The sequence below is a fragment of the Bufo bufo genome, chromosome 1 (genome assembly GCF_905171765.1).
Source record: "Bufo bufo chromosome 1, aBufBuf1.1, whole genome shotgun sequence".
NCBI lineage: Eukaryota > Metazoa > Chordata > Amphibia > Anura > Bufonidae > Bufo > Bufo bufo.
Window position 1 is genome coordinate 118701334 of NC_053389.1, and position 27749 is coordinate 118729082.

General features: G+C 44.5%; 1 protein-coding gene across 1 annotated transcript in view; it reads right to left on the minus strand.

The window, feature by feature from the left end:
• Positions 1-27749, minus strand: part of KAZN (kazrin, periplakin interacting protein) — a 182906-nt gene that overhangs the window by 45771 nt on the left and 109386 nt on the right. The window contains 1 exon segment of the mRNA XM_040428799.1: positions 12393-12529. Within this exon segment, the coding sequence (XP_040284733.1) occupies positions 12393-12529 (137 nt within the window).

The following is a 27749-nucleotide window of genomic DNA, read 5'->3' on the forward strand; positions in this document are numbered from 1 at the left end:
ATACTATTGATGCTTACAGAAGAATTGTAAGAAAAGCAGAGTAGTCCTGGAACGGGCGGGTCTTTTGATGTTTTTTCTTTTTCATTTTTTTTCGCTCCAAAGAGCTTGGCTATTTGTGGTATTTGGGGATGACCATGAGTAGCAATAGGACATTGTCGGATCCCGCTGCAGTGAATCAAGGGGTGGAGGGTGGGTATAACGGGTTCAAGTATGTGACTTGGTGTATGATTACCTGTATTTTTTTCTTAAACTATATGTAATGGAATTCACATTTTTTCAGAAAAACAATAAAGAATTTTTCTCCAAAAAAAATAAAATAAAAAGTATGCGAACGCCCATTGTCGCGCGTTCCTGGAAGTCTATGTACGGGAACGCGCGACACTACGCCCCAAAGAAGCTCCTGAATTTCTTGGGGCGTCGGGCGTTTTACAGCGCGATCGTACGCGCTGTAAAACGCCCAGGTGAGAACCATGCCGATAGGGAAGCATTGGTTTCTCCTTGTTGAGCGTTTTACAGCGCGTAGGAACGTGCTGTAAAACGCTCAGGTCTGAACCGGCTCTTAAGGTTCTGAACCTCCATACCTCTTCATTTCAAAACTACGGTAAGGAGGGGTTTAAATGGGTTGGTGGTCGAGCACATTCCGACCACTCCATTCATAGTTTATGGGACTGAGGAGACAGCTGAACTCTTGCACCAGGGCCCATGAGCATTAAGCTACACCCCTGACTCCTGCCCCCTTCAGACATTTATGGCATATGCACCTCAGAGACCCCCATTTATTGTAAGAACATGCTCAACCGTACCACAATGGAGTTTTCAGAGAGTAGGAAAAAAAGGAAAAGAAAAGCATTTGCTCTAAACCTGAAATTAATTTCTATCAATATTCTTTGTTTCCTTTGGTTCCACAAAAACCTGAATCAGATCCATGCTTCTCATTGTGACTATAAATCAGTACATTTCGCCTATAATGGATTTTTCATCCATTCAGACATTTTAAATGCCATTATACTTTACAGACCGGCAGAAATAATGCAGGAGACACAATGAGACCTACCGTAATTGTCAGTCTTACATAATGGCAGGTGTTCGGCATATTTCATGTGGCATTCGATACAAAGGAGCACTTCTTCCTCAAGTCGTTAGGTATTTATTGTCACAATAGTGTTTATCGGCCCCTGTAGAGGTAAACTGCGCTTGGCACACAATAGAGACAGCGGGACGTATGGTAATTCGTTCCAGTGCAAAGTCAGGGGTTGTCACAGTTTATCCAGTTTTATACTAAAAGATGCTAATCCATACAGCAGGGAACATCTATATATACTATATATCGGTAGAATATCATTAACTACCATAATCCTGCTCTCTGTAAGCAAGAACATTGAACAGGTATGATGACTGATGGAAAAGGACAGGAGGACATGAGTGGTCTGGTCCTTCTTTCTGACAAGAGGGAGAGTCTAGACTAGTGTCTGAGGGGGAGAGAGAAAAGACCATGTGCCCCTCTCCCCAGGCCCCTGCTTCAATCCTCAGACTCACAGCTCTCAGCAAGCTACTTAGCAAGAAGGAGAAAGAAAAAGGAGCCGAGAAGATAGAAAATCTGCATGGCCAAGCGAGGATCCATCAGCAGGGTAACCTGCTGCTACAGCTATTCAGACTTTGTTGCAGTTAAGGGATTACAGTTAAGACACCCTACACACTATGATTTGGCCAATCAGTCATTTGATAGTCATAGTCATCGTCAGCCAGATATTTTACAGAGAGAGACTTTAGCAAGCTGGCCTATAGAGAATACCATGATCCACAACTTTGCCAGCCTCCATACATCGCTATCTGGGTAAAATTGTACTACTACTCCTACTTTGCACTCAGTAAAAAGACGTTTATTCTTCCACATCTGGCCTGGTTATTGACTTTTGCACTCTACATGCTCTGCCTTGCACCCATCTAAACACCTACCCTTATGGGCGCCCCAGCTGCAATTAGGCAGGAGCCCCAGAATGTACCCCAAAGAAAGAAAGGCTGTCACCTCCTTATGTTGCACAGCCCTAGGGAGCAATGGCCTGAGGGAGACCATTGCAACACATGATATCGTTAGAACCACTAGCACTCATCCTCTGTTCCAGCTCCTTATGGCCTCAATGCAATTGTATCTAGAGTATACTCTTACATGGTCTGACGCTGTCCAATCAGTGCTGAAGATATCAGAACGCTCACTGGAAATTAAGAAATTAACTATCACAGACACATCAAAAGCAAAGGAGGTCCTCTTTAAAGGGGAAACAGGTTGGATGCCTTAAAAAAAAAAAAAAAAAAATGGGGAAATCACCAATCGATCTGTCAATAACTAGAAATATGTATAAGCCTTTATGACACTGCTTACTGTAAGGACGTCTAATAAAAAGGACACCAGGCCTTTTAATCTAGTAAGGACTAGCATTTCTTCTCCCTTTCCTGCAACTACACAAAACTCTTCACGCCCTGTGCAAACTTCCTCTTTCCAATACATGGATACAACTGTCATCACTTAACACAGTGAACAAGCGGAAGTCAAGAGCTCTTGGCAGGGAGCAAGAAAACGTGGCATCTGCTCCAACCAAGACCCAGACAATCTGTGGCCCAATATAAACTCGTGTTGTCATGAGTTAGGCCTCCTGCACACGAACGTGCGCGCCCCGTTGGCGTATTACGAACCGCATTTGCGGATCCGCAATACACGGGTGCCGTTCTGTGGGCATTCCTCATCACAGATGCGGACCTTTTCACTTGAATGGGTCCGCAAATCCGGAGATGCGGAATGGTGCGGAACGGAAGCACAGAACCAGGGTGGATTTGATTTAAATCAAACTGATTTAAATCACGAGTCAGTAAGGCTTGATTTAAATCATAGTTTTCTACATAAAGACTAATTCTTGCTGGTATAACTTATAATATGCAAGTAAATGAAGATTTTTAGAATAACTTTTCATATTAGGTTGATTCTGCATTCATAGGTTTGTAGAAGTTAGGATTAAGGTCTTTTTCTCAACTCTGTTCATGTTATAACATTTTTGCTGTGAATTAGAGGCATGTGAAGGCAACTGAGTCAAATTCAGTTTTGAGAACTGCAAAAGTAAACCAAGCATCTGTGATATCTTGTAGGCAGAGAAACTGCCCAATAGGAATCATAAACACGACAGTTGTTTTTTGCGTCCGCCACAAAAAACTGATGCGGCATCCGTTTTTTTTTTGAGGATCTGTTTTTTTCCCCACAGATCCCTTGTAATAAATGCCTATCCTTGTCCGCAAATGTGAAAAAAGTAGGACAGGCACTATTTTTTTTTTTGGTGAAGGGAAACACGGACAACGGACGCGGAACACAAACGGATGAACTATCAGCATTTTTTTGCTGACCCATTGAAATGAATGGGTCTCCATCCTATCCGGAAAAAAAACTGAACGGAGGCCGAGAAAAACAACTGACGTGTGCATGAGGCCATAATCTTACAAAAAGCTCTGGAAGAGCGTGACATTGTGAATGGATTTATAGAATTTATTTACAAAAAAAATAAACATATACAGCCTTATTCTACATAATTAAAGAACTAATCTTTATTTCATGATGGAATAACCTTTGGATGGTAATATATTTTCCTCCAAAAGCATTTTATATATAAAAAAAAAAAATCAGATTTAAATCCAAAAATTATTATTATATTTTTTTTTAAATCATTGATTTTTATCCACCCTAGACGGAACAGAATCCTACGGAAGCACTACGGAGTGTTTCCGTAGGGTTTCGTCCCATACTTCCGTTCCACAAAAAGATAGAACATGTCCTATCTTTTTGCAGAACGGCTGGATCGCGGACCCATTAAAGTGAATGGGTCCGCGATCCTCTGCGGCTGCCCCACGGACAGCACGACTACGGGGCTCACACGCTCGTGTGCAGGAGGCCTTACTGCCACAGGAGCCTCTAGGGCCCTCTATAACGCATGTCCTAGGTGAAGGAATGCCGAGTGGTATAGTGCGGCGTAAAATGTCTCTGTGTGTCACGGTGCTCCTACCTGGATACAGCTGGACCCAAAGGCTTTGGCTCTGAAGCAATAAATAGGAGGAATAATTGAGGAATTGGAAAGAAAGATTGATTCCAGAGCTTGTATGTAGTTGAACAGCAGCTTTACTTGAATAAACGTTCATCAGAAACAATCTTCAAACTTTGTCTTGGCCCCAGCAGGCTTTAGCATTAAAACTTGCAGGCAAACTCAACTCTGCTACATATGTTGCTCTCTGGCTCTGCTGTACTGACAGGCTGACTGTATGACTTTGCTTCTGCTTAGTCCAAATAAATAGACAAATCCAGCTCACCCAACACTCTCCGTGCACGGGACAAACCGAGGCAAGGTCTCCACGTAAAAATGTACAAGAAAAAGTTCCAGCACTGGATCAATTCTCGGTAGCGTTGTCTTAATTTTTATTTCATGTTACATATTATATCTTGTGGACATCACCTCCCACCACCACCGGTCGACATGTTTCGAAATGAAGCGTTTTTAATCGTAACCTTACGATTAAGAACGCTTCAGTTCGAAACATGTCAACCGGTGGTGGTGGGAGGTGATGTCCACAAGATATAATATGTAACATGAAATAAAAATTAAGACGAAGCAACAGAGAATTGAATTGATCCAGTGCAGGAACTTTTTCTTATACATTTGCTTCTTCTGGTATGGTCTGTTTCTAGATTAGGCCCTTTCCTCCTAGCTCCTGAGGCTCTAAACTTTGGCCTCCATGGCCAGCACAGCTGAGGGTGCTCTGGCTGGCTTGGGCACGTCCAGCAGAGACATGCCCTGCACACCTTCCCATAACAGGGGGTAAGCTAGACCAACTCAAACTCGTCCCCACCCTTCCTGCAGGAAATCGGACTCACCCACTTCTCTCCTGAGGGGGGTTAGAATGGAATGGAAGGTTCCATTCTATCTAGGAACTCTGCCATATTTGCTGCCACCTGCTGGTGAACCAGGCACATTACATTGGAACATAACAGTTGCAAACAGATTAGGAATGCACATTGTGGAGGACCAGGAAAAAAAAAAAGCATAAGATGACCTGAGGTTAGACCAATAAAGACAGTAGTAAGGTGAAGGAGTCGTAACACCACTCTGGGGTGTTACATTACTAAGCTAAAGCCCAGAATGTGGAAACATATTGTCCAATGATCGGACTCCCTGACTGGGACATAAATCTGTAGTGTAAAGTATAAATCTGAAGGTGTCGGCCTTTTAAAGAGTAATGAGGGGGGAGTCGCAGAGAGCGACGAGGAGAAAGCAAAGCTGTTAAATATTTTTTTCTCCAATGTATTCACTGAGGAAAATAAACTGTCAGATGAAATGCTGAATGTTGAAATAAATTCCCCATTAAAAGTGTCCTGTCTGACCCAGGAAGAAGTACAACAGCGACTTAAAAAGATTAAAATAGACAAATTGCCAGGACCGGATGGCATACACCCCCGTATCCTAAGGGAATTAAGTACTGTCATAGCCAGACCCTTATTTCTGACATTTGCAGACTCTATACTGACAGGGAATGTCCCACAGGATTGTCGCATGGCAAATGTGGTGCCAATATTCAAAAAGGGTCCAAAAACAGAGCCTGGAAACTATAGGCCGGTAAGTTTAACATCTGTTGTGGGTAAATTGTTTTAAGGTTTTCTGAGAGATGCTATGTTAGAGCATCTCAACGGAAATAAGCAAATAGCGCCATATCAGCATGGCTTCATGAGGGATCGGTCATGCCAAACTAATTTAATCAGTTTCTATGAGGAGGTAAGTTCTAGACTTGACAGCGGCGAATCAATGGATGTCGTGTATCTGGACTTCTCCAAAGCATTTGACACTGTACCACATAAAAGGTTAGTATATAAAATGAGAATGCTCGAACTGGGAGAAAACGTCTGTAAGTGGGTAAGTAACTGGCTCAATGATAGAAAACAGAGGGTGGTTATTAACGGTACACACTCAGATTGGGTCACTGTCACTAGTGGGGTACCTCAGGGGTCAGTACTGGGCCCTATTCTCTTCAATATATTTATTAATGATCTTGTAGAAGGCTTGCATAGTAAAATATAAATTTTCGCAGATGACATTAAACTGTGTAAAGTAATTTACACTGAAGAGCACAGTATACTACTACAGAGGGATCTGGATAGATTGCAGGCTGTGGCAGATGAGGTTTAACACTGACAAATGTAAAGTTATGCACATGGGAAGGAATAATGCAAGTCACCCGTACATACTAAATGGTAAAACACTCGGTAACACCGACATGGAAAAGGATCTAGGAATTTTAATAAACAGCAAACTAAGCTGCAAAAAACTGTCAGGCAGCTGCTGCCAAGGCCAATAAGATAATGGGTTGCATCAAAAGGGGCATAGATGCCCGTGATAAGAACATAGTCCTACCACTTTACAAATCATTAGTCAGACCACACATGGAATACTGTGTACAGTTCTGGGCTCCTGTGAACAAGACAGACATAGCAGAGCTGGAGAGGGTCCAGAGGAGGGCAACTAAAGTAATAACTGGAATGGGGCAACTACAGTACCCTGAAAGATTATCAAAATTAGGGTTATTCACGTTAGAAAAAAGACGACTGAGGGGAGATCTAATTACTATGTATAAATATATCAGGGGTCAGTACAGAGATCTATCCCATCAGCTATTTATCCCCAGGACTGTGACTGTGACGAGGGGACATCCTCTGCGTCTGGAGGAGAGAAGGTTTGTACACAAACATAGAAGAGGATTCTTTACGGTAAGAGCAGTGAGACTATGGAACTCTCTGCCTGAGGAGGTGGTGATGGTGAGTACAATAAAGGAATTCAAGAGGGGCCTGGATGTATTTCTGGAGTGTAATATTATTACAGGCTATAGCTACTAGAGAGGGGTCGTTGATCCAGGGAGATATTCCGATTGCCTGATTGGAGTCGGGAAGGAATTTTTTATTCCCCTAAAGTGAGGAAAATTGGCTTCTACCTCACAGGGTTTTTTTGCCTTCCTCTGGATCAACTTGCAGGATGACTGGCCGAACTGGATGGACAAATGTCTTTTTTCGGCCTTATGTACTATGTTACTAATAGATCAGGTTCAGATAGGTCTCTGACACTGCACTCAAATGCATAAAACTATAGGAAAGCTGATGCCAAAAAAAATACTGTCACCAGTTTTATGATGCTGGGTTCTAACATCTCCAGCGCCTTCCAATAAGTCCTGATAGTTATGAGCTCACGGCTCTCCCGCCCACCTGCTGATTGACAGTTTTTTTCTCTCCATATTAATCAGCAGCAGGTGGGCGGGAAGAGCCAGGAGCTCATGAATATTCAGGACTCGCTCAGCATGCAGTAAAGGAGTTTCAGTATAAGAGAGTTTGGTAAAACAACGTCATCAATTTGCATTTGCTAAGGGAATCTTTCATTAGTTAGGAAACTATAAAACCGGTGACAGAGTCCCTTTAAAGGGGCTGTCTCCCTTCAGCAAATAGCATTTATCGATAAAGTTAATACAAGCCACCTACTAATGTATTGCCATTGTCCATATTGCTTCCTTTGCCGACAGGATTCATTTTTCCATCACATTATACACTGCTCGTTTCCATGGTTACTACCACCCTGCAATCCATCAGTGGTGGTTGTGCTTGCACACTATAGGAAAAAGGGCTGGCCTCTCTGGTGGCAGAGACCGTGGGAGCTCACATAGGCTAATGTTTTTGCCTAAAGTGTGAAAGAACGACCACTGCTAATGGATTGCAGGGTGGTCGTAACCATGGAAACGAATAGTGTATAATGTGATGGAATAATGAATCCAGCCAGCAAAGGAAGCAATATTGTCAATCACAATACATTAGTATCAAGAACGGAACACCGCAAGTGAAGGAGGGCGCCTTCCATTCATTTTCTATGGGGCCGGCGAAAATATAGCGCTTGGCTATTTCCGTCGGCCCCATAGAAATTAATGGGAGCAGGGGCTGCGCATGCACGGTAAGCTCCCATTCACTTCTATGGGGAGTCGGCTTGGTGGTGGCCAGACCAGAGTCCTCCAGCCACCACCTTGTGGGGCTTCGTTCTCGTTATGCCCCCTTTGTCCATGATGAGACAACCCCTTTAAGGGTGTGTTTTTTTTTATTCCTACTATCACCTCCTTTATACCCCTAAGTTGACTGCTGCCCCAGAAAACTCTTTCGATATGGGAAAACTGTAAAAAAATTAAAAAAAATTATGATTCTATAAAATAAGAAATTTCACACAATGATCTGATCATGCGAGGTATGAAGAAAACGGAGATATAATCTAACAGGCAGTATTGGGATTTATTACGCCGATTTTCAAAGTAGTGGATGTTAACTTCTCTGGCTGCCTGTATTCTGCACATGTTGTACAGGAACAGAGTGAACAATGGCTGCACTGCGCTCTATACGCCTCTTTGATTAGATGTGAATAGAGGGGGCTAGTGGGGAAATCAGAGAGAAGAAAGCGCGAACAATACCACCTTTATGTCAACACTAAAGTGAACTCGGGCTTCCGATTACTGGGCAGCATGAAAAGATCCAGACCGAATCCAGAGCAGGTTTTAGGTGTTTAATCCTGACATCAGCCACATAAATATACTGGTGCAGTATACCTGCGGTATGTGCTACCATATGGCAGTGCGAAAACCTGCACAGAGGCCAAATGAAACATTCAATGACCGATCCAGCTCTGCTACATACTGGCTAGGCAAAGACAAACAGCTGTTCTTGTTCTATGTATATAAAAGCCACTTGCATGTTCTTCTCAATCAAGAAGTTCCCTCTTTAATCGCTTAATATGACCATAAACATTAGATAATTGGCCAAACTCACATATTTAGACAGGACGGGATGGCCACTTAATGTGTATGGGAGCCTACTCTAACCCATGACAGCAGGCATCGGGAGAGATAAGGATCGAGCATGTTGGCTTTCAACCATCTGATCTTTTCATTCTCGGCTAGAAAAGTCAATGCCAAAGCTGTCCGGCAGTAACTTTCTCCCCTCTCCCCATGGATAACACGTGCACCCTGTGTAAGTGGGGGTGCAAGTAGACAGCTCTTGGCTGAACAAGCTATAGGTGCAGTCATCATTTACAGGGAGAGACAAGGAGGTAGCGCTATCTGTGCAGTCATCATTTACAGGGAGGCAGCGCTATAGGTGCAGTCATCATTTACAGGGAGAGACAAGGAGGTAGCGCTATAGGTGCAGTCATCATTTACAAGGAGAGACAGGGAGGCAGTGCTATCGGTGCAGTCTTCATTTACAACATGGGTGTCAAACATGCGGCCCGCGGGCCGCATGCGGCCCGCAATGAATATCTTTGCGGCCCGGCAGTCTAGTATCTCTGAACATGAGCGCTGCTATCGGCGCGCTCATGTTCTCTCAGCAGCACGGGGAGAAGGAAGCTGTCCTCCCTCCCCCCTGAGCTGCTGCCGCTGCCGCTGCCACCAATGAGAAGAGAGGGGGGGAGGAGGGGCGGGCGCACTGCGCCACCAATGAGGAGAGAGGGGCGGAGGAGGGGCGGGCGCACTGAGCCACCAATGATAGGACGGACTATTCCCATTTCCCACACAGAGCGGCGCCCAGCGATGTCTCAGCACTCACCATTAGTCCTGGGCGCCGCTCCGTTCGCCCGCAGTGCCCCATTACTGTCTCCTCTCCTGCTCCACATGCTGCTGATTACTATCGGAGCGATGGGAGGAGACATCAGCCTTACTAGTGGGCGTTCCTTCTCCCTGCGCTGCGATTGGACAGCGCTACAGCCAGGAAGAAGGAACGCCCACTAGTGAAGCTGATGTCTCCTCCCATCGCTCCGATAGTAATCAGCAGCATGTGGAGCAGGAGAGGAGACAGTAATGGAGCACTGCAGGCGAACGGAGCGGCGAACAGAACTAATGGTGAGTGCTGAGACATCGCTGGGCGCCGCTCTGTGTGGCCTGATAGTAAGAGTCAGTCTTTAACACAATACAGGAGGCGGGTGCCGGCAGCAGAATCGCATTGCCGGCACCCTGCCGCTGACAGGGAGCTGCGATCAGAGGCAGTTAACCCCTTAGGTGCCGCACCTGAGGGGTTAACTGCTGATCTGCCAGTACCAGCCTCCTATATAAAGGGGAAATTTATCATTGGTGGTGCAGTGTGCCCCCCTCAACCCCCCATCCCATTAAAATCATTGGTGGCACAGTGCGCCAGCCCCTCTCAACCCCCCCAGTATTAAAATCATTGGTGGCAGTGGCCACAGGGACCTCTCCCCTCCCCCTCATTAGTGGTGCAGTGGCAGCTTCTGATCGGAGCCCCAGCTGTGTAAGCCTTGGGCTCCGATCAGTTACCATGGCAGCCAGGACGCTACAGAAGCCCTGGTTGCCATGGTAACATCCCTGAAGTCCTATTCACCCTAAAAGAGCTGAATAGGACAAGGGATGAAAGATCCCAGGTTCTCGCCCCTAAGGCTACTTTCACACTTGCGTTCAGAGCGGATCCGTCTGAGACGGATCCGCTCATATAATGCAGACGGTGGATCCGTTCAGAACGGATCCGTCTGCATTATATTGTAAAAAAAATTTTTTTTTTTGATGCGGCCCACATAAACTTAAATTTATTTTTTTTTGGCCCATGTTAGCCTTTGAGTTTGACATGCTTGATTTACAAGGAGAGACAGGGAGGCAGTGCTATCTGTGCAGTCATCATTTACAAGGAGAGACAGGGAGGCAGTGCTATCTGTGCAGTCATCATTTACAGGGAGAGACAAGGAGGCAGTGCTATCTGTGCAGTCATCATTTACAGGGAGAGACAGGGAGGCAGTGCTATCTGTGCAGTCATCATTTACAGGGAGAGACAGGGAGGCAGTGCTATCTGTGCAGTCATCATTTACAGGGAGAGACAAGGAGGCAGTGCTATCTGTGCAGTCATCATTTACAGGGAGAGACAAGGAGGCAGTGCTATCTGTGCAGTCATCATTTACAGGGAGAGACAAGGAGGCAGTGCTATCTCTGCAGTCATCATTTACAAGGAGAGACAGGGAGGCAGTGCTATCGGTGCAGTCATCATTTACAGGGAGAGACAAGGAGGCAGTGCTATCTGTGCAGTCATCATTTACAGGGAGAAACAAGGAGGCAGTGCTATCTGTGCAGTCATCATTTACAGGGAGAGACAAGGAGGCAGTGCTATCTGTGCAGTCATCATTTACAGGGAGAGACAGGGAGGCAGTGCTATCTGTGCAGTCATCATTTACAGGGAGAGACAAGGAGGCAGTGCTATCTGTGCAGTCATCATTTACAAGGAGAGACAAGGAGGCAGTGCTATCTGTGCAGTCATCATTTACAGGGAGAGACAAGGAGGCAGCGCTATCTGTGCAGTCATCATTTACAGGGAGAGACAAGGAGGCAGCGCTATCTGTGCAGTCATCATTTACAGGGAGAGACAAGGAGGCAGTGCTATCTGTGCAGTCATCATTTACAGGGAGAGACAAGGAGGCAGTGCTATCTGTGCAGTCATCATTTACAGGGAGAGACAAGGAGGCAGTGCTATCTGTGCAGTCATGATTTACAAGGAGAGACAGGGAGGCAGCGCTATCTGTGCAGTCATCATTTACAAGGAGAGACAGGGAGGCAGCGCTATCTGTGCAGTCATCATTTACAGGGAGAGACAGGGAGGCAGCGCTATCTGTGCAGTCATCATTTACAAGGAGAGACAGGGAGGCAGTGCTATCTGTGCAGTCATCATTTACAAGGAGAAACAGGGAGGCAGCGCTATCTGTGCAGTCATCATTTACAAGGAGAGACAAGGAGGCAGTGCTATCTGTGCAGTCATCATTTACAGGGAGAGACAAGGAGGCAGCGCTATCTGTGCAGTCATCATTTACAGGGAGAGACAAGGAGGCAGCGCTATCTGTGCAGTCATCATTTACAGGGAGAGATAGGGAGGCAGCGCTATCTGTGCAGTCATCATTTACAGGGAGAGACAAGGAGGCAGTGCTATCTGTGCAGTCATCATTTACAGGGAGAGACAAGGAGGCAGTGCTATCTGTGCAGTCATCATTTACAGGGAGAGACAAGGAGGCAGTGCTATCTGTGCAGTCATCATTTACAGGGAGAGACAGGGAGGCAGCGCTATCTGTGCAGTCATCATTTACAAGAAGAGACAGCGAGGCAGTGCTATCTGTGCAGTCATCATTTACAAGGAGAGACAGCGAGGCAGTGCTATCTGTGCAGTCATCCCCCTTCCCCCCCAGATATAGTATTTTTTAGTCTAACAGGAGCTATAACCCAAAGGAGGAAGCACAATACAGTGCGGGTGGATTATAATGTGGAGGTGGTCGGTGGATCTGTTACTGGCAGACCGCCTATGCCCTTACCTTTCGATGTTGCTCATAATTCCGGATAAAGTCGCGCAGTTGCTCCTCTCGGCTTTCCAGGGTTGAATATAACTGTTCCATTTGGCTTACTAAATCTGCTTTTTCTGATTTTAAACGTCTGCGATCGGCCTTCATGGCTGAAGGAGAGGAAAGACACAACTGATTACACATTGGACCTTACATGCTGAAAGTAAAGGAAAACTGGCTTAGTGGCCCATACCAACCAATCAGATTCCACCTTTCCTTTTTCAGAGCTCCTTTGGAAAATGAAAGGTGGAATCTGATTGGCTGCCATGGACAACTAAGCCAGTTTGATGAATCTCCCCCATTATGTTTATTACATGGAAACCCATCTGAATATTGTCCTGACCTCCAGTCCTAACATGCAGAGACATTTCAGGACTTTATCATAAAATGCAGAACTGGAATGAGCTTCTATTTGGTCTGTAAAAGCGTGAGAGGAGGGTCTGACGCAAAGCAATTACATAAGCAGACATCACCCACATTATACACAGACGCTCAGTCATGTGATCCCAGATTATCGGATAAGCAGACGGCCCTTTTCACAGGGTGTTCTATTCACATTACCAACATATAATATACATCAATGCATACGTTCCGCCAGCATGTCTGCAAATGCAGTGATATTAATATAAGCATCTGCGTTACACAGACACTGCTTATCTCTTCCTGCTCACGCCTCTTCATAAATTAAGCGAATCCTCCGGCAGCGCACAGGGAAAACAAAGACCGGCGTAAAACGCTAGTCTTTGTAAATGATCCCCACTGCTTCTTTATGAGGTTCATCAACCACTGCAGTGCATTTCATATAGGTACATGTTCCAGCTGCTGCACAACCTCATAATGCAGGTCTCAGCTGCTGCACAACCCCTTCAGTCTCCGGATCAGTGTGGATCCAGGGGACAGGCCCCCATCCGAACAATATGACATCACTGTACAAGATGGAAATAGCCCTTTACAGAGGACCCGTTAGCTCTCCTGATATGTCCAACTTAGTAAATGCTTGCATTCCCCTTAATGCAACTAGTATTCTTCATTGCTTTGTAACTCTGCATGGTCTCATTCCTCCGTTACTCCTCCTGAATAAACGGACAACTGGGTGTTACCTTCCCCTTTGTGTGTGTCCCCACAGTACGGGCGTGCAACAACAAGCTCCCTACGGTGGCAACCAGTTAATTCATTCATGTATTTCAAGAAGGAATAACAGAGGGACAGCTCAATGCAGGATTCTAAGAAATGGTAATAAAGGATTGTTACTTAAAATATATATTTTTTAAATTATTAACTAAAACAGATATGTCAGGAGAGCAGAGTAATAATGCTCTAGACGTCTCACTGGGCAGAACACACAAGAATCTTCCAGCATTTACTCTCATCTGTGTTGACATTTGTTATGAATAGGCAGCCACTAGGGGGAGCATAAAATCAATACAATACACACGGACCCTTGTATACATTAGGCTAGTAAATGATAATCGTAAATTAAATCTTGTATTAAATATACAAAATGAGACCTCAGCGAGCTGAAATACTGCTGGAAATTTGCACTCAAATGGATTTTTCCATGGCCAGTTCCACTTCTTCCATCATTCATTATGATATGAACAAGTCTGAGCAACCGGACTTCTACCAAGTGCAGCTCTCTGACTAAGGCCTCTTGCCTAAGGCCTTTTTCCTATTTCAATGGATCCACAAAAAAAAAAAAAAACTAAGTTACTCCGTATGCCTTCCGTTTCCGTATTTCTGTTCACAGATAGAACATGTCCTATTATTGTCCGCATAACGGACAAGGATAGTACTGTTCTATCAGGGGCCAGCTGTTGCGTTCATGCAAAAAAAGGAATGCACACGGACGTCATCCATATTTTTTGCAGATACGTTTTTTGCGGACTGGAAAATTTCTATTTATTGCTGTTCAATTATTAAAAACTGGACCTGACCAGTGGGTGAATTGTTTTCTGCACTATGGGTAAAAAAAACAACAAAAAAAAAAACACAACAAAGAAACAACCTAACTACTTTAATGGTAATCACACAGTCGAGTCACATTATTATGACCACTTCCTAGGTCTGCAGTGTGTAGCTCATGAAGGACGTCCCGGTGGTGAGCTGGCTCGGAGGGTATATAGGGTGTGATAGGCTGTCTGCACACACATCCCTCGCTGCTGTCATGGGTAAAAGGGGCGATTTATCAGAGTTGCAAAGAGTTATGATGATTGGCTTTTGGGCCAAGGGTGGCGGTATTACTTATTTCTGAGACTGTGCAGTTTGTGAACTGCTCTTGTGCTGCTGTGGTGAACGTGCATCATGCAGACAGATGGCACCATTGTGAATAAGCAATGTGGAAACTGCGGAGCACCACGTGCCATTGATGTGAGATGTGAACCTAGGTTATGAAGGTGGACTGACACTACAGTGGAGCAGCTCACCGCCAAAATGGACCAGGGGGCCACCAGACGTGTCTCTAAAACAGTTCAGTGAACCCTACTGTGAATTGGGTTCCAAAGCAGACGGATGGTCACTGCACCTCTGCTATTAAAATTGCATCAGCAGAAAAGGCTTCAATTTTCATGGCACTCATGGAATTGGACCTCTGCCTTCTCTGAGAAGTCACTTTTTCTGCTTCATTGAATGAACGTTGGCAAGAAACCTCCTGCAACCATTGCTGGAAGAACCTAGGCTGGTGGTAGCAGCGTTATGGTCTGGGAAATGTTCTCGTGGCATTCTCTGGGCCTACTCAACTATGTGGAAGGCACTTGCAACCACTCTGAGCATGAATCCATCCTTGCAGATCACTTACACTCATACATGCCGATTGTCTTCCCTATGGGGGATGGGATCTTCAAATAAGACAATGAGACATGTCACATGGCTCGAAATGTCTGGCATTGGTTGGAAGAGCATGACCAAGACCTCCAAGTACTACCCTGGCCCCCTAGTTCCCCAGACATAAACCCAATTCAGCATTTGTGGGACCTCCTTGATCGTCATGTTTACTCTATGGATCCTCCCCCTTGCACCCTCCAGCAGCTGTGGAATGCACTGCGGTCAGCATGGCTCCAGATACTTAGGACAACCTACCAGGACCTTACTGAGTCACTCCCTGCCCGTCTAGCTGCTGTCCATGCTGCACATGGCGGCTACTCTGGATTTTAGCTGGTGGTCATAACAATGTGACTCGACTGTGTAAATGGCTTTGGCTACAGTAAGGCGCTGCACCACCCAGAGTTAATTTCTCTTCCTTATTCTGCATGGGAAAGATGAGCTTTGGCCCCACTAATTCACATGAAGATTCACCACCACTGCACATCCTCGGAAGAAATCAGAGTGTCCACCTCAATTTCTTTTGTGGATCCTGTGAATGCATGTAGGATTAGGCATATCTGATACACGTGAATACACCAGTGTCCTGAAATTTTTATTCCGGAAAATTCCAGAACTACAAGTCCTAACTAATATAGCCAACATCAGCTCTTGCCGGATGTCTAAGCATCTATTGCCCTACAGCCCACAATATAAGGTTTTTATCCTCAGCTGCCCCTGTAAATCCACTCAGGAGAACATAATGAAGTCGGCGACATTATGTAATAGTTCTGGGTGGGGCGACTGAACTCAGACAGGAGGCAGCGATGAGAGGAATTTGGATTCTGACAATGCAGCCCATATAGATGTGAGCGCCCACAATGTGCTGCACATTAGTGAATGGAAACTGTGTGCAGATGAACAGCGGTGTGAGGTTATTGTTCCAGGTCTCCCGCAGCCCCCGGGGAGCTCCCCGCACATCCTGTGCACCTGTTCTCAGTCACGGTACAATAGCTATTCTTACAGAAGTAGGTGGAAAAGGCCGCTACGGAGAGCCAGGACTTCTAGTAGTGTCTGGGCATTGCTAAGGCACATGGGGGATGTAGTGGTCTCAGACTCAACAACAAGAGGAACGTGCCTCCATGTAAGCTACCCAAGAAAAAAGCCATTTTACGGTCACATGGCACTTCCTTTTTTATCAACGATCCCATCAATCAAACAAAAAAACAACCAAAAAAAAAAACAAGGGTTAAGGGGTCATCCGAGTGTTTAATACTGATGGCCTATCCTCAGAACTGGCCATCAGTGTCTGATCGGTGAGGGTCCGACTCCTGGCACCGCCGCCGATCAACTGTTTGAAGAGACCACGGCACTTCAGTAAGCACCGCAGCCTCTTTCTAGGCCTGTGACATCACGTTCATCGGTCACATGGCCGAAGTGCAGCTCAGTCCTATTCAAGTGAATGGGGCTGAGCTGCAATATAAAGCACAGGCGCTATCCAGTGGGTGGCCAGTGCTCATGGGAGTGCTGCAGCCTCCTCAAACAGCTGGTCAGAGGGGAACCAAGAGTCCCATATTGATGACCTGAGGACAGGTGATCAGTATTAAACACTCAGACAACCCCTTTAACACCCAGCGACCTCATGGCCCATGTGTACATGCCTTGAACGTGAGCTGATCATTTTAAACTGGTATGTGCACATTGCTCACAAGAAACCAAATATAAAAGAAAGTTTGTAAATAGTCTTGATTATAAATATTCTCTGCGTCTCTACGGTTACAGACTACAAATACAGTGTAGTCTGATTTCGCAGTCTTTTTCCTTTTTCATTTGTCCCCTATTTCTTGCCTACTTATTGAGCAGACCTTAGGCTACTCGCACATCTGCGTTTTCCTTTCCGGTTTTGAGATCTGTCAGGGGATCTTAAAACCAGAGGAAAATGCTACAGTTTTGCCCCCATTCATTGTTAATGGGGACAAAACTGAACAAACCGGAACGGAGTGCACCAGAATGTACTGCCTTCCATTTCGTTGCGTTCCCATGATGCACACCAAAGCGCTGCAAGCAGTGCTCGAGTGCATCATGGGATACTAAGCAAGATGGATCCATCTCTTCTCATTTCATACGTGAAAAAAATAAATAAATAAAAAATATATTAAAAAAATCTGGCGCTCATTGACTTACAATGGATTTGGTGCCGTCTTGTTCATTTGGGAGATAATTTAACCGGATCCATTCTCAACTTTTCTCTGATAACTGGACTTTAAAAGGGTTCTCCGGGAATGATTAAAAATGGCCGCCAGCAACCTGGCTTAGAGTGTGAAGAGGACTGGTTGCTTCCACTTGCAGAGCTGCCTAGGGGGATGAGAGGGCGGGGCCTTATACCCTACAATGTTCTACAATAGATGGTAATGATGTGATCCTGTCTATGATATGTCACTATGGCTGAGCAGCCTGACAGGAAAACCCACCAATATGTAGCATATACAAGTGCCAGAGCGTAGTGTGTAGTGAGGCCCGGCTCCCTCCCCTCCCAGGCAGCTTTACAAGTGATGGAAACCAGTTCTGCTCATATTTTAGGACAGGTTGCTGCTGGCCATTTTAAATCATTTCAGGAGAACCCCTTTAATGGCAGGGACGGCTCCAGGTCCATGTGGGCCCTTGGGCGATAAATCTCTGTGGGCCCCCTTGTGGGATTTGTCAAATGTCACCATGGCATCTGAGAGCGTTTTGCGCGGGCTTCCTGCTCAGACGTGCCTTCCCCCAGCGGAGATCAGGGAAAGCACCCTGTACTAGGATTCCAGGCTCATTATCCCAGTTCAGGCCACTAGGTGGCAGCACTAAACTGTGATATAGTGATTTCTATACAGAATAATGGAGCAATTTCCATTATTCCGTAAAGTTGCAATCTGATGAAAAGTAATGAAAAAAAGTTAAAGAAAAAAAGTTTTGAAAATATAGAAAAAAACAAAGTAAAATCACCCTACTTTCCCCAAAATAATAATAATAATAATAATAATTAAAAAAAAGAACATTATGGGCATCGTCGCATGAAAAAACAAAAAAACAAACACCCATACTATTAAAATATATATATATATATATATATATATATATATATATATATATATATATATATATATATATATAAAAAAAAGAAAGTTAGCCCATATGGTAAAGGATGCAACAGAAAAAAGAAAAAAAAAAAGGCTGATTTGCCGTTTTTTTCATTGAATAAAAAGTGATCAAGTCATATACACTCCAAAATGGTATTGTAAAAAAAAAGACAGATTGTCCCTCAAATGAGCCCCCACAAATGTCCGTAAACATAACTTAAAAAAAGTTAGGGGGTCACCGGGGTTCTGTTAGGGTTGCCACCTTTCCCAACAAAAAATAATAGTTACACAAATTAAAAAGGTTGGTGTGTCTATTTAAGTTTTATTTAGCCTCTATTTTTTTTAAATGATTCTGCTGGGAACTCACAGCCATCTACATTAAAGTCAAGAACCTTAACCACTGATCTATAGAGCTTCACAGTAACCTGCTGTAACTATATTATGGCTAAAAACTTCAGTAGTAGTTTCCCACATATTATGCAGTCATGTATATCAGAGGTATGATTTTATATATATATATTTTTTTAATGATATTTATTTTGTGGCATACATTTTTTTTTACAATAAAAAAAAAAAAAGACACATCTGTATAGGACTACCTAATACATGAAAAACTACTATGAGGTTTTTCTGTCACAGCTTAGCATTGAGCTCAATAGCTCAGTGGTTAAGGTTCTTGCGTTTAATGTAGAAGGTTGTGAGTTCAAATCCCAGCAGGATCATTTTAGAAAGAGAATAATTAGACTTAAATATAGAGGGTGTCCCCAAGCATACCGACAATGCTTGGGTATACCCCCTTCATGGTCATAGCAATGATTCCATATATGGAAATATCCATATTTTGAGTCAGAGCAGGGACCCCTAAGTCAGGAAGAGTCCAACTCTTCAGGATTCCCTACTGTTCAGGGATTAGACTTGAGTGCCCCCCCCCCCCCAAGAGCAGTGGGCCCTGGCACTTGCCCTGCTTTGCCGGGTGCTGACGCGGGCTCTGAATGACACCTCGTTAATGCCCATTTATACAAATGGCCGGGAATCCTAGATCAACAAAATTCCTGGGAGAGCAGATACCGTCCTGCCCTCCTGTACCCGCCGAGGGGGAGGAGGTCAGATTAAATGTGGACAGAGCAGGGAGACAGGGGATCTCATGAAAGCTTCTGTCAAATAAAATGTTACTTCAAATAAGCATTGCTAATCCCAAGTAGTGCGGCGCTTATCCAAACAGGAAACAGCATGGCTGGCTTATGTCATCCCGCATCATTCAAAGCCTTACTGGGGAAAAACAGCTGGTGTCGCACTTTTTTTTTTTTTTTAAGCAAAAACACTAGCTTCAGATGTTACATGGAAGTCTACGAGAAATATTAAAGGCAGGACAAACAAGTGCTTGTTTTGGAGTGGCTTTTTCACTCTTGAATTGTGTTTTTTGGGCCAATTGTGTTTTCTTTTCTTTTTATGATCGCAGCACGCTCTGCATCTGGTGTTTTTCCCCCCAAAGAAAACAATTTTTTCTGTCACTGTAAAAAAATATTATAAAAAAAATGTATGTGCAATGGTGTTTCTAATGTGTCCTAATAGTGTTTTATTTACCAATTCTTTTTCTCTATACAGCTCTACAGTAACATTACAGGGGGTACACACTTTCCTATAAAAAATAAAATATGATGGGCATGCAAAAAACGCCAGGTGCTATAACAAAAAGCCTCAAAGCTCCAGGACCAAAACTTTGTGTGAAGGGACCTTTCATACTTTTTTTTTTTTTTTTTACGCGTTGTTGGTGCATTATTTTTGGAGTGTTTTGTCAGTGGCATTTATTTTTAAAAATAGCAGCATGCTACGGCATTTTTTCTTCACATGCACTTCTCAATAGGAAAAAAGAGACGTCAGAAATGTGTGGGGGAAAAAAAAGCCCAAAAAAAAAAAAAGGCTGGAAAAAACCTAATCAAAACCAAATATATGTGCGACTCAAGCATTATAGTGAATGTAATTCTATATAAGGGGTGAATACCGTTGCAAAAATAGAGCAGAGGGTTTACCTGGAACTTAGAGGTGCAACACTGCCCCTGTGCACAATCTGCAAATAGCTCCTTCGTGTGCCATTTAAAATACTGGAATCTCAGTGGAAAAAAATACCTCTGGGTCCCCGGGGAACAGATATGACTACCACCTCTACAGCACCAATTGCTAGACCACTGATGGTAGCTGAACAGAAAATGGTGGCAAAACAAACAAGACATAAAAGTCTTCCAAAAAGTTTTTAACAGCGGTTAAAGGGATTCTGTCACCAGAATTAACCCTATTAAACTAGCTGACATTAGCGATGTGCTAATGTCAGCTGAACCTAACTAGTCTATTCCTACTTTTATCTATGCCCCCGTTACTCCAAAAATATAACTTTTATAATATGCTAATTAGCCTCTAGGTGCAGGGGGGGGGCGTTGTTCCTGCTCCTATAGAGGCTCTGTTCTCCCACCTCTGGCCACTCCCTGCTACTCTAGATTGACAGGGCCATTCAGCGTTGGTCTCCTACTGCCGACCCTGTCTGCCGTCTAAATCTTGCGCCTGCACCGTCCCGTTCAGTATTCGGGGCAGGCAGTGAAGGGCACAGGGTATTCGGCGCAGGATTTCCCCAGCGCACAGGGCCGGCAGTTGGAGGTGAAGGCTGCCTGGCCCTGTCAATCTAGTGTAGCAGGGCGTGGCCAGAGGTGGGAGAACAGAGCCTCTAGGAGCGGGGCAACTCCCCCCCTTCACCTAGAGGCTAATTAGCATATTATAAAAGTTATATTTCTGGAGTAAAAGTAGGAATAGGCTGGTTAGGTTCAACTGACATTAGCGCATCGCTAATGTCTGATAGTTTATTTGATTTAACTCTGGTGACAGAAACCCTTTAAAGTCTTCGCAAAACAGACCAGAAGAGAGGAAGGAAATTAATGAATAATGTTCCAAGAAGTCATATTCCAACCAACTTCCCACAACTAATCCAGCACCTTGCAACATAGTCCCAAATGTCCATATCTTTGAAGAATAAGGGAACATTAGAAAGGGGATTTAATTTAGTGCAGACCCTGGTGTCCTATGAAAACCAGAGGGGCAACTAAATGGCTAAAGATCTTGTAAGGTTCCTTTTCCATATTATGGATCCATATTAATTATGTCTCCAATGAAAAACTTTGACAATACATTTAAATTGCTTTATTAACATGTCAGTTTTTTTATACCTGCATTTTTTACAATACGCTGAAGGTTCCAATTGATCTGCGGGTTGATTATAAAAGTTTTGCACAGTTCATGATTTTTTTTTTTTTTTATCATCCATATTTCTGCAACATAGAATGTAAGAGAACTTGGAGGTTTAAAGGATTGTTTAGAATTTTTTAAAAATGTAAAAAAATAAATAAAAAATTCGGACAAGTCAGAAGATAATCACAGCATGTTATGTGGGTGGTCCAATTGTTTTGATCTGGTTAAAGGGGTTATCCGAGTTAAATAAATTTATGCTAATAACTCTTATAGTATTATATTAAACTATTTTGTAAATCACTTACATTAGCTATTTTGCTCTGTTTAGCCAGTTCACATTTGGGTCATGTGACCCCCAACGTCACCAACCCTGCTCAGGCACTGACGTCTCGTTTACAAGCTTCTCCCTGCTTGAGGGAGTGGCCCAGCTCTGTAAACGAGACGTCAGCCTCTGGTGCCCGCCCCTCTCTCCTCACACTGCCTCTGCGATGGTAAGCAATCGCTCATGCACGATACTGACCAGAGCGGTGATAGATTTTCTCCAGCAGCAGGGTATGTGTCTGGCTCTTTCCCTCACATGGGACAGTTTACATGTTCCCCTCCCGCGTCTGGGGATCGTTATTACAGCCCTGGCACCCTCAACAAGTCCCCATTACACTGTAATGGAGCCCTTGTGTGGTAACGGTGTGGCCTTGTCTATACAAAGGAGAAAGTGCACTGGCACTACTGCACCAGCCACAGAAATTATGTAATTGTGGGGAATTTCTAGTGCCACCAATGCCTATAGGATACTGCATTTTATTCTTAGAAGGGATGCAATTGAGCTCTTAATCTCTGCCTCTGATGCCACCAGATGTAAGGCAGCTATATATATATATATATATATATATATATATATATATATATATATATATATGAAGGACGTATATATGTATGTATGTACGTGTATATGTATGTTCCGCGATCACTCAAAAACGCAACCATCGATTTGAACGAAACTTGGTATACACATTCCTTGCTACCTGGAAAGAAATCTTGTGGGGGTCTCAGCTCTCTAGGACGTACCATTCCTGAGAGATTCCCATAAAATGACCTGCATTAGCCAATACAAGCCTGCAAGTCTCTCTCTTCATATCCCAACTGCCATACACACAGTCGCATGTCCCTGATCAGCCAATAGAGGCTCGCAGGCCCTCAGTCTCCATATACACACAGTTTTACACCAGGTTTCCATAACCACCCAGCCATTTTTCTTCACTGGTGCAGGTCAGCTTTAAAGGGGCAGGGCGTTGTGGATGACACTGTTAAGGGGCAGGTAGGGTGGCTATTCAGGCCACCTAAAAAGATGGACTTAAACCCTGCCCCCAGGTCCTACTAAGCCACGCTCCCTCCCACTCCGCAGCCGACGGGGATTGAACAAATTAAGGTAAAAATAAACTTCTGTCAGCTGCAAAGGTGGGAGGGAGGGTGACTTTCTCCCTGCAGCTCACAGTGCTGCTGTCAGAGTGAGTTGTTCAAAAGAACATCCTTGTGTCCGTCCAGGTCTTGCGCCGGACGGAGGACAGGGAGTCTGAAAGCTGGACTGTCCTGCCTAAAAATGGATCTCTAACCACCCTAGGGGCAGGCTGCTGTGGAGGTCACAGTTAGGCCCCTTTCACACGGGCGTTGCGGGAAAACCCGCAATTTTTCCGCGCGAGTGCAAAACATTGTAATGCGTTTTGCACTCGCGTGAGAAAAATCGCGCATGTTTGGTACCCAAACAAGTCCGGGCTTGGGTTAGGTGTTGTGTAGATGTTATTATTTTCCCTTATAACATGGTTATAAGGGAAAATAATAGCATTCTGAATACAGAATGCTTAGTAGGTGATCAATTGAGGGTTAAAAAAAAATAAAAAAATTAACTCACCTTCTCCTCTTGTTCGCGTAGTTCCCGGTCTCTTCTTTACTTCTTTAATGATGAGCTGTGGGCTAAAGGACCTTTGGTGACGTCAGATCACATGCTCAAATCACATGGTCCATCACCGTGGTGATGGAACATGTGATTGGAGCATGTGATCTGACGTCACCACAGGTCCTAGCCGGTATTTTCATCTTTTGAGGAGTAAAGAAGAGACCGGGAACTACGCGAACAAGAGGAGAAGGTGAGTTAATTTTTTTTTTTTTTTTAAACCCTCAATTGATCACCTACTAAGCACTCTGTATTCAGAATGCTATTATTTTCCCTTATAACCATGTTATAAGGGAAAATAATACAGTGAATAGACTGTCACCTAGCAACCATGCGTGAAAATCGCACCGCATCCACACTTTCTTGCGGATGCTTGCGATTTTCACGCAACCCCATTCACTTCTATGGGGCCTGCGTTGCGTGAAAAACGCAGAATATAGAGCATGCTGCGATTTTCACGCAACGCATAAGTGATGCGTGAAAATCACCACTCATGTGAACAGCCCCATAGAAGTGAATGGGTCGGTATTCAGTGCGGGTGCAATGTGTTCACCTCACGCATCGCATCCGCGCGGAATACTCGCCCGTGTGAAAGGGGCCTTAAGGGAACGGTCCGCTATGGAGGTCAGTGTTAAGTGGCAGATTGCTGTAGAGGCCACTGTTAAGGGGACGGGGTGTTGTGGAAATCACTGTTAAGGAAATGGGGTACTGTGGAGGTTACTAATAAAGGGGCGGCCGCTGTGGAGGTCACTGTTAAAGGGGTGGGCTACTGTGGAGGTCATCGTTAAGGGGGCAAGATGCTGTCCAGGTCACAGTCACTGATAAGGAGGCGGGATGCAGTGGAGGTCCCATTTTAAGGGAACAGAGCTCTGTAGAGATCACTGTTAAGGGGGCGGGTTATTGTGGAAATGACTTAAGACTGGGTACTGTGGAGGTCACTAATAAACAGGCGGCCACTGTGGAGGTCACTGTTAAAGGGGAGGGCGCTGTGGATGTTACCGTTAAGGGGCAGGCCGCTGTGGAGGTCACTGTTGAAGGGGTGGGGTACTGTAGAGGTCACTGTTATTGTGGATACTGTCTATCTTTTAACGACACACACAAACATTAAATGAAATAGATGAAATGATGAATAAATCCTTCTGCTATATATACAAATAAGAACGTATGTATGTTCTGCGATCACTCAAAAACGCAACCATCGTTTTCAACAAAACAGATGTTACTGTTAAGGGGGCAGGCCGCTGTGGAGGTCACTTTTAAGGGGGCAGGAGCCACTATTAAAGGGGCAACTGTTGTGGAGGTCACTGTTAAGGCAGCGGAGTACTGTGGAGGTCACTGTTTAGGGGGTGGGCCCCTGAGGAGGTCACTGTCAAGGGACTCGGGAGTGGGGTGCTATGAAACTCACTGTTAAAGGGGCGGGCTGCTGTAAAGGTCAAAGTTAAGGGGATGGGCTGCTGTAGAGGTCCCATTTTAAGGAGTCGGGGCACTGTGTAGTTTACTGTTAAAGGGGCGGGGTGCTGTAGAGATCACTGTTATGGGGGATACTGTCTATATCTTTTAACGACACACACAAACAATAAATGAAATAGATGAAATATACCCGTGCGAAGCCGGGTCCTTCTGCAAGTCGGATATTAAATAAGCCAGCACCTCATCTGCAGACAGCTGTTTCGGGGTGATTGCCCCTCATCAGTGCAGAACAGAGGAGCATATATGGCCTACAAGTCTCCTCACACTGATTAAGGCGCTCCCTCTCTAAGGAGAGATAGTACCCCCCAAATCCTGACTTAGGGCTCATGCAAACAACCTTATGTATTTTGCGGTCCGCAAAAAACGGATCCGCAAAAAAATACAGATGACGTTCATGTGCATTCCATATTTTGCAGAATGGAATAGCTGGCCCCTAATAGAACAGTAATATCCTTGTCTGTAATGCCGGCAATAATAGAACAAGTTTTATTTTTTTGCGCAACGGAAATACGGAACGCACTCAGTATTTTTTTTTTTTGCGGACCCATATGGTCCTCAAAAAAAAAAAAAAAAAGCAGGACGACACGGAAAGAAAATCCGTTCGTGTGCATGAGACCTTAGGCCTATCATCCAGTTGAACCAGTACTCTCTGTTCTGCACTAATGAGGAGCAATCACCAGGAAACCGCTATCTGCAGATGAGGTGCTGGCTTATTATATATCCGAGTCATGTCTCAAGGCCTATTTAAAGGGTCAAACATTGACTTACAGGATAGCTGCCTTACATCTGCTGGCATTAGAGGCACAACTTTTTCAGAGCTAATTTGCATTCCTTTCTTCCCAGAATTCTAGAGAAGCAATTAAGGCCTATAAGTCTCCTCACACCGACTAAGGGTACTTTCACACTTTTAAAGTTTTTCAGTATTACGTTCCGTCATAGGGGCTCAATACCGGGAAAAAAAACTGATCAGTTTTATCCCAATGCATTCTGAATGGAGAGCAATCCGTTCAGTATGCATCAGGAGTAGAGATGAGCGAACTTCTGTTTTAAGTTCGGCGTCTAAAGTTCGGCTTCCGGTTAGCGGAGGATCCCGATATGGATTCCGAATTCCGTTGTGGTCCGTGGTAGCGAATCAATAATGGCCATTATTGATTCTGCTACCACGGACCACAACGGAATTCGGAATCCATATCGGGATCCTCCGCTAACCGGAAGCCGAACTTTAGACGCCGAACTTAAAACAGAAGTTCGCTCATCTCTAATCAGGAGGTCTTCACTCCAGTCACTCATACGGTATTTGACCAGAGAAAATTTTCTCCAGAAAAAATTCCGGAACACTCGCCGGGAAGCAGGATCCGGCATTATTTTCCATTTAAATGCATTAATGCCAAGTGTTCCGGCAAAATGGATCCGGTTTTATGGTCTGTGCATGTGCAGACCTTTAAAAAAAAAAAATTCAAAAATAAATAAATACCGGATCCGGTGTTTCAATGCATTTGTTAGATGGATCCGCATCTGGAACCGTCTACAAATGCTATCCGTTTGCACATGGATTTCCGGATCTGGCAGGCAATTCTGTCGCCGGAACCGGATATTCACAACGCAAGTGTGAAAGTACGCTAAGGCGCTCTCTCCCCAAGGACAGCTAGCACGCTCCAAATCCTGCATTTTTTTCTGGAACCTAATATTACGGGTTTTTGTGGTGGTGTTGCTGGTACTACTGCAGTGGCCCAGCAGATCAGTGCTAGAAGCCGTTTTTCAAGAGTCAAATATTGTGATTTAATGTTATGCACTGCGTATCCCAACAGTGTATGGACAATAAACAGTCTAGTTTTCAGGGTGATGGGCTGGTCCCACCCCCTGGCGATTAGAAAGTCTAGGTTGAGCAAAGCAAGAGGAAAGACCTGCATGTGTGAGCTCTGTGTGAACCACCAATGACCAGCTGGATTCAGACCATACTGCACATTTATGGCACTAAGACTTTTCTGGAGTGGAAAGGGTATAATGCTTGCTACACTTTCAGAGCTGCAACCGGGAAAAGCAGAAAGAGTTAACGAGAACAGAACTGTATGCCTGTGGTTATTTGGGAAGATTGCAAAGGGAACTTAGAGCGAGACTTACGGAGGATTACTACTATCATTGCTACTGCCTATACACAGACTTGATTTATTGCAACCCAACGGCCTTGTCATTGACCCAATCATTCACCAGCCCTCCATCTATTCCTGCTCTCCTGCCTAGCACTCTGCCAACCATCAAGGGCACACCTTCAGACAGGTGACCTCTGAGGGAAGAACGGATGCGCCCTCCACTGCGATACACCATCGCTCTCGTCAGTGCCACAACTACCACTCCTCTCCCGGCCGCTGCACGGAACTACTGTGGGCCTGTGACATAACATGGGGCAGCACAAATACACTGAGGTCATCAAAATTTGATTCCACCTAAGACTTGGAGGTGATATCTGGGAGCGAAAGAGCTAAATCAATGTTGGTGGAAGTCCCTGGTTCAAAACTTTGTTGAGCTCTTGAACAGTGCCATACTATGCACTGCTAATTTATAGGCTATGGGCTCCCTTAGAGCTAATTACATGTATTGTGGGCTAAAACAAATAGGCTTTCATTAAAAATTTAGCTTTGTTTGTCTTCTACGGTTCAAAATGCATAGCCGCAGCAAAATGTCATTCTATGATAAATCCGCCAGACTGGCTGTATGAGGGCTCGGTCTCCAGCCCTTCTTCCTCTCCTTATAAGCTAATTTATTATC